This window comes from Streptopelia decaocto (genome assembly GCF_964273445.1).
Source record: "Streptopelia decaocto genome assembly, chromosome: 9".
Classification (NCBI taxonomy): Eukaryota; Metazoa; Chordata; class Aves; order Columbiformes; family Columbidae; genus Streptopelia; species Streptopelia decaocto.
This window is the reverse complement of record NC_138664.1, coordinates 3,894,677-3,904,758: the sequence shown is the minus strand read 5'-3', so window position 1 is coordinate 3,904,758 and position 10,082 is coordinate 3,894,677. Positions and strand designations below refer to the sequence as shown.

Below are 10,082 nucleotides of genomic sequence, written 5' to 3'. Positions count from 1 at the left end.
TCCACCCATAGATTTAATTATTTCATATTAAGCATCCTAGGAACTACCAGCACGTTCTACTAACAGTCCACACACCATTGTCATCATCAGAAGCATCTTCTACTTTCTTTTTTTGTTCGTTTGTTTGTTTTTTTTAAAAAAAGGGGGGAGTTTTGGAAGCTTCGTATGAAAGTACAGTGTAAAAACTAGCCTAGCACTAGAATGGAGTCGCCCGTTACTATGTATAGCATGCACCCGCTCTCACCACCACCCCCCAGCCCTCCCGCAGCCCGCACCCCCCGGCGGGCCCCGGCCCGGCCCGGCCCTGCCCCGGCCGCTCCCCCCGGGCCGCCCCCGCGGCGGCGGCTCTCAGGAGAAGATGCGGATGGCCTGGGTGACGGCGCTGTGGCAGACCGGGCACTGCGGCTCCGTCTTCTCGCAGATGCGGTTGGCGCACTCCATGCAGAAGAGGTTGTGGCCGCAGGGCACCAGCGCCGCGATCACCTCGCTCTCGAAGCAGACCGAGCAGTCGCGGCTGCCCTTCCGCCGCACGCCGGACGACGAGCAGGAGGAGCTGGAAGAGGAGCTGGAGGACGAGGAGGAGGAGGCCGAGGAGTCGGAGGGCAGCCCCGGCAGGTGGGAGCCCAGCCCGTTGGCGTACAGCGGGTAGGAGGCGGCCAGCAGCCGCCCGCCCGGGTCGCTGCGCACCCGCCGCGCCAGCGGGTGCTCGGGCCCCGCCGCGCTGCCGTGCAGGGGCGGGGAGAGCCGCGCCGGGGGCGGAGCGCCGCCGCCCCGCCGGGGGCCGCTCACCAGCAGCGCCAGGTTGGCATTGGCGGGCGCGGCGCCCGGGAAGGCGGCGGCGGGCGAGGCCGCGGGCGAGGGGGGCGCGGCGGGGCCGCGCTCGAACTGCGGCCAGATGAGGGCGGCCCCCGGCGGCGGGGCGGGCGCCAGGTCGAAGCCGGGCGGCGAGTCGAAGGGCAGATCGGAGCAGCAGTCCGGGGAGGAGAGGACGTCGCCGCCGCCCCCTCCGTACACGTAGCCGTTGGCGCTGTTGTTGTTGTTGTTGCCGTTGTGGGTGAAGCTCAGCGCCGGGCTCGGGGGGCTGTAATCGGCCAGGCGGGCACCGCCGCCCCCCCCCGTGCCGCCCCCGAAGTAGGAGTCGGTGGAGGCGCTGCCCAGCGAGCTGGAGCTGTCGTTGCGGTAGTTGCAGAAGGGCTTGCGGCCCGGGGTGGGCGTGATGCTGGGCGGCGTGGGCTTGCTCCAGAGGCTGCCCGTGCCGTTCAGCTCGAAGCCTACATCCGTGCCGTTGGCGTGGAAGTCGTTCTCATCCGTCAGCTCGATGATGCCGCCAGTGCGCATGGCGATGTGCGCCTCGATCTCCTCCCGGGCCCGGTCCACGTTCTCAGGCATGCCCGTCACCTCAAAGACTGGCTCCTTGTCCCGGCTCGGGGTCACGATATAGGTGTGCGTCTGTTGCTGGATGCGCTTGATGGTGGCCCCCTTGGGCCCCACGACCAAGCCCACCACACGATAAGGCACCCGCACCTGGATGGTGGTTTGGCCGGGCAGGTTCGGGGGGCCGGGAACAGTGCCGTTCAGGGCCGTGTTCTTGTTCCGCGAGGCTCGGATCATGGAGAAGTGCTCAGCCGCTGAGATGATCTCCCTGCGGGCCATGGCCACATCTTCCTTTCTGCCCGTCACAACAAAGAGCGGCTCCTCCCCACGAACTGGGGTCTTGATGTAGGTGTTGGTCTTTGCCCGCAGAGCTTTGATTTTGCAACCTGGGAACGAGATGTGGGAGATGGAGGGCGAGGGGAAGAAAGGGGAGGTGGGGGGGGGGGGAGAGAACCGGTTACAACCTATTATTTGGGTGCAGCTAGGGAGAGGAGACCAAACACACCCACCTGAAACACATTGCCCACGACCCCAGGTGATCGCTGGCATCTTGTCCATGAGCCCCAGTCACGGTGTAAAGTCATGTCAGCCCACAGCCCTGGCACACACCCAAAGGCATCGCAAGTGGCCACCAACACATCTCCCATGCAAACTGCCCCAAAACTACCAACGTACAGCTCGCAAGAACGGCACCAAAAAAACCAAAAAACAAAAATCAACAAAAAAAGGAGCGTGCATAAAACTGCACGACCAGAAAAGAAAAATGAAATGCAAGCAGAGCGAACAATCCAACACACCCGCCAGTCCGCATTCCTGCTCGGCACTTTCCTTTCGGAAAAATAAAATCAGTTTTTAAGAAGGTGAGGAGCAGCTGCTGTACCGAATGAGCCACATTCCCCACTGCGGATGCTTTATTCCAATCCCATTGTTCCACTTCCCCACTCAATTTCTCTTCCTTAAAAATAATCCACGATTTCTAACTTCGGGGGAAAAAAATAATAATAGCACCGAGGCTCCCATTTTCTTCCCGTTCCCTCTTGCAAATCTAACTTTTGCAGGCGGAGGAAAGGAGCAAATTTTATTATTTTCGCGATATTTTTTTTCTTTCCCTCCCGGCAGCTGAAAGTGCATCTCGAAACTGATGCATAACGCTCCTCGGAAACATCACGTCTGCTGCACTTTCTTTGTCTGGGGGAAGCCGGCACCGGCCACCACCGAACAGCTGCAGTTTTCGTGGGAATGGCCAGTGTCGCATCTGAGCCGCCCGCCCGGCAGCGCGGAGGGGAGACCCGCTCCCACACCCCCTCGCATGCAGTCACCCACCTTGTCTCCCCACTATCTCAGCGACATGCTCCGAGCTGGGCACCGGGACGCATTCAGTCATGTTCACGCTCTTTTTCCGAGGCTCGCTGTCGTAAATGGAGCCCGTCTCGTCGTTGTCCAGCCCCAGCAGGGAGAGCTGATCCAGGGCGATCTGAAGGGCTCTTTGGTCATCCAGGGTCTCTCCCCCTCCACCACCACCACCGCCGCCGCCTCCGCCGCCGCTCCCGTTCCTCTCCATGTCTGCAAAAAGCGAGCTGGGCATAGTCCCTGTGTGTGTTGCACCCTCCTCCTGCACTCGGCTCAGTAGTAAAAGATCAGACACAAAGGAAAACCCAAGGCAGATGGCCAGCAGGAGAGAAGAAAAGGGAGGGTGGGCGACTGCTGGAGACCGGGGATTTGTTGCCTTTTGCTTGTATATTTTGTATCTTTTTTGCTTTTTTTTTTCCTCCTCTCAGTGCAATCCGGTTTATAAGATGTTCTCAGGACCCCCCCCGCTACTCCCCCCCCCCGAGGTTTTTTTTTTCTTTTTCCTTTTTTTTTTTTTTTTTTGTCGGCTGGGGGTGGGGTGGGGGGGTGGGAAGAGGATAGCGAGAGGAGCTCCGATGGCTTCCCCCCCTCGAGTTCCTCGCCGGCCACAATGCCAAGCGACGGCAGCGTTTCTTTAAGGAGCCCCTCCCAGGCTCCACTCCACTCACTCAGCGTTTTTTTTCCCTGCTCTCCCCTCCTCTGTCTGAGGCACTGCTGCAGCCAGACGGCTCTGGAGAGGCGGGCAGAGGCAGAGAGGGAGGGACGGGGGGGGCGCGGCGGGCGCCGCAGCGTAAGCGGCGCTCGCTGACAGCCCCGCGCCGCCATCGCTGAGCGCGCCCATTGGCCGGGCGAGGCGCGGAGGGGCCGGCGCTGCCCCTCCCGCTCCCCGGCCCGGCTCCGCTCTTTGTTGTCGGGTGCGGAACAACACCGGACCGCGCTGGCGATTCCCGCGGCCCGGCGTGCGCCTATTGTCCGAGGGCCGCCCGGCGCCTCGCCCTCCGTGTGTTGTCCCCCGGACAACACACGGAGGGCGAGGCGCCGGGCAGCGGTTGGGCTTCTTTTTTTATTTTTGGGGTGTGCGCCGAGATGGGCGGTCACCGCGCTCCTTTGTGTGCCGCCTGCCTCTCGCCGGCACCGGAGACCCCACACCCCGCCTGCCAGGCGGCGAGCAGCAATCGCAGCCGCCCCTCAGGGACCCGGCGGCCGCAACCGCCCGGCTCCGGGGCGCGCTCTGCGCTTGCGCGCCTCTCCCCGCCCTGCGCACTGCGCCTGCGCCGCCCTCAGGAGCGGCTGCGCCCGCGCGGGCTCCCTCAGCGGGACCAGCGGCGGGAAGGGGGGACCCACCGGAGGAACGGTGGGACCCCCCAGCCGCGGCCTCCTGAGAAGCGGGAAGGCAGCGCCTGCGGGCCCGGAGTCCTTCCTGGAGGCCTCGCAGCCGAGAGGCCCCGGCGGGCGCGGGCAGAGCCCTGCGAGGGGCAGCGCCCCGGGCTCGGTGCATCCCGGGCGCTGTGAGGTGATGGCGGTTATTCGAGTGCCACCGTGTCCCGGCCTTGGGCCTCAGGCACCGTCCGGCCTGCGTGGGGATGGAGCGGGTGACACCTGTCCGTCTGCAGCGTGACTGGCAAATAACGTGCTCACCGGCTTCCCTCACCTTGCAACTTCAACGTTTCTGCTTTGTAAGAGTCCGAAATGGGAGAATGCATCACACATAACGGCCGAAACATAATTTCGCAAACGTCTGACATCCACTTTGTTGAACCACTAGAAAATAAGTCACACCTGCTTCTTGTTTGGGCTTTGTGTGACCAAATCATTTCACCTCTGCCAGCACAGGAGCCCTCAACCAAATAAAACAGCTTTTTCACCAAGTACACTGCCACAAAAACATTCCTTCAGTCTGGTGAATAGACATGGAAGTGTCCTTCTTCTTATGAACACCACCATTACCTCTTCATTCTCCAGCTTTGCTCCATGTATCTATAAGGACTCACATTTACTGAGTCCTTGCCAGCTGTCAGGTACAAAAGACTGACTTTCTTTTACTTCAGAGAAATCAAATACCAAGTAATTGTTTTCCAGTATCGAGTTTGACGGGGACAGGCGTTTACAAGTGCACACAGATCTGTTTAGCCAGCTGCCTGTACAAACAAGTGTAACAAGTCACAGGTAATTGTTTACATGCAGTGTTTATTGCAAATTACTGTCACTTCCTCAGGATGTTTGCATGTTTTATAACAAAGCTCCAGTGGATTGTTTTCTAGCAAGGGTACACACTGGTGATGTCCCTTTGTAAGTGCTTAGCTTGCCCCATCAACCAAGGAAATTCTGTAGTTTCATATCTAAAAGATTACTTATTTTACAAATTTACACTTCCATAGGCAGCAGTGGTGGTTTCCATAGGGGGTAAATAAGAGATATTACTTATAAATGCTTAAGGATCTGGAAGGCTCTTAACTATTTTCAATATTGAACTTTTTTTTAACCAGAGAAAAAAGAGATGGATAGAACCTTTGACAACAATAAAAATAAAATGTCTGCTTCTTTGCTGTCTTTTTAACTCAAGGACTGTAAAATCTGTGCGATTGAAAATAACTGTACCCATTTACCAGATAGGGGCAGAGAGGACAGAGGGAAAGACATGGCAACACAGAGCGTTATTGTTGTTGAAGTCCAGCAGTGAGGGGCACAAATACTGAAACACAGAGATGTGAGGACCGTGGTTGCGTTATCCTTGGATTTTACCCGTTTGTCGTTTTGTTTATTCTCCTGATTCATATTATCCTCTTTTTGTCTCCCTCCCCCTTCCCACCCCATCTGCCCGTGTGTCTGCCCAAGATCACTACACTGCACTGAACACCCATGTACTAAGGAGAAAAACGAAAACAAGTTATCTTCAGGTTTATGTGTCTCTCTATAGGAAAAATCTTCTCAAACCCAGATTCCGTGCTGATCTGGGTTTATTTTTCAATGTGAAACTATAATTAAAAATGTTTAAAATGCATATCAGAATAAGCATGATACTTTCTGGGGGCAGGGGGCGAGGGAGACGCATTTCTGGGAGACTGAGTGTGCACCGGTGTTTCAAGCCTCCCATGAATCCTGTGGAATGGTCCAACATCTTGAGGGCTATTGCTTTTTTACTATTTTAGGAAACATTTAAGAGCAAAGTACAGGGAATCATAATAACAACAATAAAAAGGTTTTACTGATGTACCTTAAAACACGCATGCACCAACAGCACAGCCCCCCAGGACCACAGAATCCATACAATAGCATGCTCGTATGGCAACAAGCAATTCACACAAAGGTACGTATGACTCTACTGTCTCCAAAGAAGTATTTCTGCAAAATAACTTAATCAGATCTAAATTAAAGTGTTATCTGTCTACCTAAGTGCTTTTGTTCCATGAAACCTTGAAACATATGCAGAATTATAGTAAACTCCACCTCTAGGGGAGAGACCAACCATCTACCTACCAATTTACAGCAACTTAACAAAAGCAGGAAGGGAGGATATATTACAGGCCATATTACAGGACTCATTGCAGGAGGAGTGTAATTCTCAGTCCTTTTAGTTTCTCTCTGTTATCATTTCCCATTTGTGACAGAGGTAATAAAACTTCCTTCCTCTGACCTTTATTTAATTAAAGTGTAAGGTCTTTGGGGCAGTGAGCTTACTGTGTGTATATACACAGCACCTAGCATGGGGAGGTCATGAATTAATCTGAGGCCTTTAAATGCTACTCTAAATACACAGCTTTAGCAATAATAGGAATAGGATATAATTTTCATCTAGAATAGATGGGACCTCTGTTTTCAATGTGTCATCACAAAGGATAAATTACATGCATCTCAGGGAATAACTAAATTAAGGGTCAAGGAAAAGTATTTCATATGAGAGACCTGCAACTCCACTCTATCCCAGTTGCTTATGCTTAAGGACACTGCTGCCTTCTGTTACAGCCATAATCTTACAAAATAATGTCTCAAACCCCACAGGACACATCATCAATAAGATTTGGAGTGCAGTTTATTCTGAGACAGTGCATGTGATTACTGTGGCAACACACTCAAATTAACCTTTTGCATGTGCAATAAACTGCAATTAGCAATCTGCAGACAAATGACAAGTTCCTTCGTTTCCTGTCATATGTAGCAATACACAAGCCAGATTTCCTATTGAATCCCATATTAACCTACATTCAGTGGCAGTGAAATCTCAGAGCACCATGTCAGAATTTATCATCTTTCGATGATGTTAGCTCCACCTCTTGACAGTTCTAGACAAGATGTTTATAAACAACTCATCCAGAATCTGCACAACTGCAGCTGAACATGTTTATTATTTTTCCACCAGTTGATCCAAGCGCTTTGGATGCTTTATGGTAAGGGATGGGCAAAGCTCTCAAAACAGTATGGTTGTGTTAATAAATGACAAGAAATAAAATGGAGATGGAGTAGTGAGTGGCTTTGTGATACTTCTCTGAGATGGAAGGAGGCTCAGGGGTACGGAAGCTGCAGAAGTGCCTCTTTCCTTCGTGATAAGGAGTGTCACATCAAAAAATACGAACGAGGAGACGATGTTGATGATTTTCCCCACATGCACTTTCATCTTCGTAATTCTACACCTCTCTTCTGTAACAGCAAAATTCATGTGCAAAGTATTTTTTTAATAAACAAAGATCTTCTGGGACAACTTGTAAGAAGCAATTTTGCCGCAAACCAGAAAAAGTCACAGACCTTTAACAGTCACAATCAGTCTCTGAAAAATGTTGATACAGTACTGTAAACATATACCAGTTGCTAATGGCTTTACTAAACTAAAATTTTTGTTGCCAGTACATTAAAACAACAACAAAAAATATAATAGTAATCACCTACAGCACTTTCTTCATTTGCGTTTGCTATTAGTTTTACATGAGTGATTAGTGTGTGCATGTGTGTAGGGATGAACTGCCTTACAAGAATGCCATTTTGGTTAACATGACTGATGGAAGGCAATTCAAAAAGCATAAAGATGCTTTTATAATAAATCAGAACTAACCAGCCGGATCACCTGCCCACTTCAAAACTCTCCACCCGGATTGTGAGTGGCCTCCTTCATTTATTGCTCCATTCTGCGTCTCGCCTGTGAACAAGGGTTATCACACCGTATATCTGAATTAAATGGCGTTTAACAACCACGCTGACCAGAGTTCGAAAATGAATATCGCTTCTGCCTTTCCTTTGCTCTCCCACTCCGTGGTTGGAGTCCAGCGTTCCAGGCTGCTCCTGCTGCAGCCTCTCAGTGGAGCGCGGCTCTGTGCCGCTGCCGCATTCGAGCTCATTGTTACCATGGCCCTCGGGCCAGTATCCACTGTGTGATGCAGCGCTGGCATCTCAGTCTGTAAAGCACCTATCACACTTGTGGGCACTATTAAACAGTGGCTAGATTAAATATATATATATATATATATATATATTTGCATGCTTAGACTGAGCTAGATAACTCATATATCTGTGAGGTAGCTCATAACCTTGAGTCTTTTTTCATCAGTTTTAATCTCTGAAATAGTAAATTATAATTAAATTTTAATTTAATTTTAATCTCTGAAATAGTTAATTATAATTACGGTCATAAAACATGTACAACCTTTGCTGATTCTCTCCTCCAGCCCTCCTTCCTTACTCAGTGCTGCTACAAGAAGAAAAAGAAAATAATTGTCCCTTTAATGCTAATTGTTTATAACCTCCTTTGTACAGAGATATTGTTTGTATACAATGCCTAGGCAAAATCTAGGCACAAATGCAATACTCATAATAAATGAGTGAATAATGTATCCCTGATCATAATCCCAGTGCTCTCCAATAAACGAATATCTAATTCCTGTCACAGAATTGCCTTGTAGGTTGAAGTTCAGCATATAAATACACATGGCAAAAAGATTAGATTTTAATTGATAAGTATTAATCATCCTTCATTTCTGTCTCTGCGGGAAGCATGATGTTAAAACATCTAGTTAATATACTGTATAATGGATAACCTTGAGGCAGAAGCTCTTGCATCTGTCTCTATCCAAGAAAAAATGTCAACATCAGCCTTTGTTGTAGCAAAATACTCTCACATCTGAATGGAGTTGCTGCTGCTGAAAAATTGACTGTCTCCAGTGCAATCCTTCCTATGCTGGGTCTGCTGCCTAACCTAGAAATGGGGGCAAATTAAAAAGCTTTATCTGCGTACACCTGCACTTAGGAATGTTTGAAATCTGGTCTGGGTCAGAACGCTGTGTTTGTGCTGCATCTCCGCCCTGAACAAACACATTTCTCATGTGATGCTTTCACTGCAACCACAAAGCATTAGCACTCACAAGAGCATCATTGAGGAGACTCGCTGTTCATTGAGAACAAAGCCATTAATGATTAATACTATGGTAGGACAAAATGTAGCAGCATTTCTTGGCAGCTGAAATGTGGCAATGTCTGTCCTATGTGCAAAAGACCCACGAATACCTTTAGCTCTTGTTACATAAGATGGTTCTTATTAGCTCCATGGGACGAAGAGTCAGATCCCCCAAAATTACAGGAAAGTGAAGGAGATTTTCACATCTAAGACTCGATATATACAATACTTCTCTCTCTGATGGACCCAGCAGATGCAGAGATGCATTTACAAATCAGAGACATTACTGTCCCAGCAGATGCTGCAAAGTTGTCACTGACACAGACGCTTACTGTCCCCACAGATCTGTATTTTGGGAGAGAATTTTCGTACCACAGACACTACTGTCCCTACAGAGCCACATCTGCTGGCAGAGTTATTGTTTCACTTACTCTTCTGCCTGCAGCAGATGTGAGAGATTGCCAGGACGACAGGCATTTCTGTCACAGCACATCTCCATCTACGGGGAATTAAATTGCAACTTAAACTACTGTTCTTCCTGAGCCCTTAGCGTGGACAGTGCTGCCAGGGACGAAACAGTATAGACCAATGAAAATATAATGCTGGGCGCCTAGAATATCACCTTTAGATGTGGCACTCAGCAGTGATGTATTTGGGGATGTGTCAGGAGGTGAAAAAATAATTACTCGTGTCCCCCTCCCACCCCGCCTTTAACAAGTATTTATTCTGAGAAACTGAAAACATCTGATGTCACTTTCATACAATAGATCCAAGAAAGCACAAGTCATTCATGACTACAAGTTGACAAACTTAGGGCCCTACTGCAGGGACAAGCGTGTGAGCTGGGTCCTCTTCAGCTTGCTTTTGAACAGATGCCTCCAGTTTTGCTGGAGGCACTTTGCATGAAAAGTTTCAGAGTTTCCAGTTTATTAACACCAGAGGATTTGATCCCCAGTTGTAGAGGCCTGAAAGCAGAAAT

General features: G+C 50.3%; 1 protein-coding gene across 1 annotated transcript; it reads right to left on the bottom strand.

The window, feature by feature from the left end:
* Window positions 1–275: 275 nt before the first annotated feature.
* On the bottom strand, window positions 276–3,658 carry MEX3B (mex-3 RNA binding family member B). Its single transcript, XM_082060606.1, has 2 exons — window positions 2,698–3,658; window positions 276–1,760 (listed from the first exon to the last, which is right to left on the bottom strand). Exons 1-2 carry the CDS (start codon window positions 2,957–2,959, stop codon window positions 349–351), a joined length of 1,674 nt encoding a protein of 557 aa, XP_081916732.1. The 5' UTR covers window positions 2,960–3,658; the 3' UTR covers window positions 276–348.
* Between the last annotated feature and the right edge of the window lie 6,424 nt (window positions 3,659–10,082).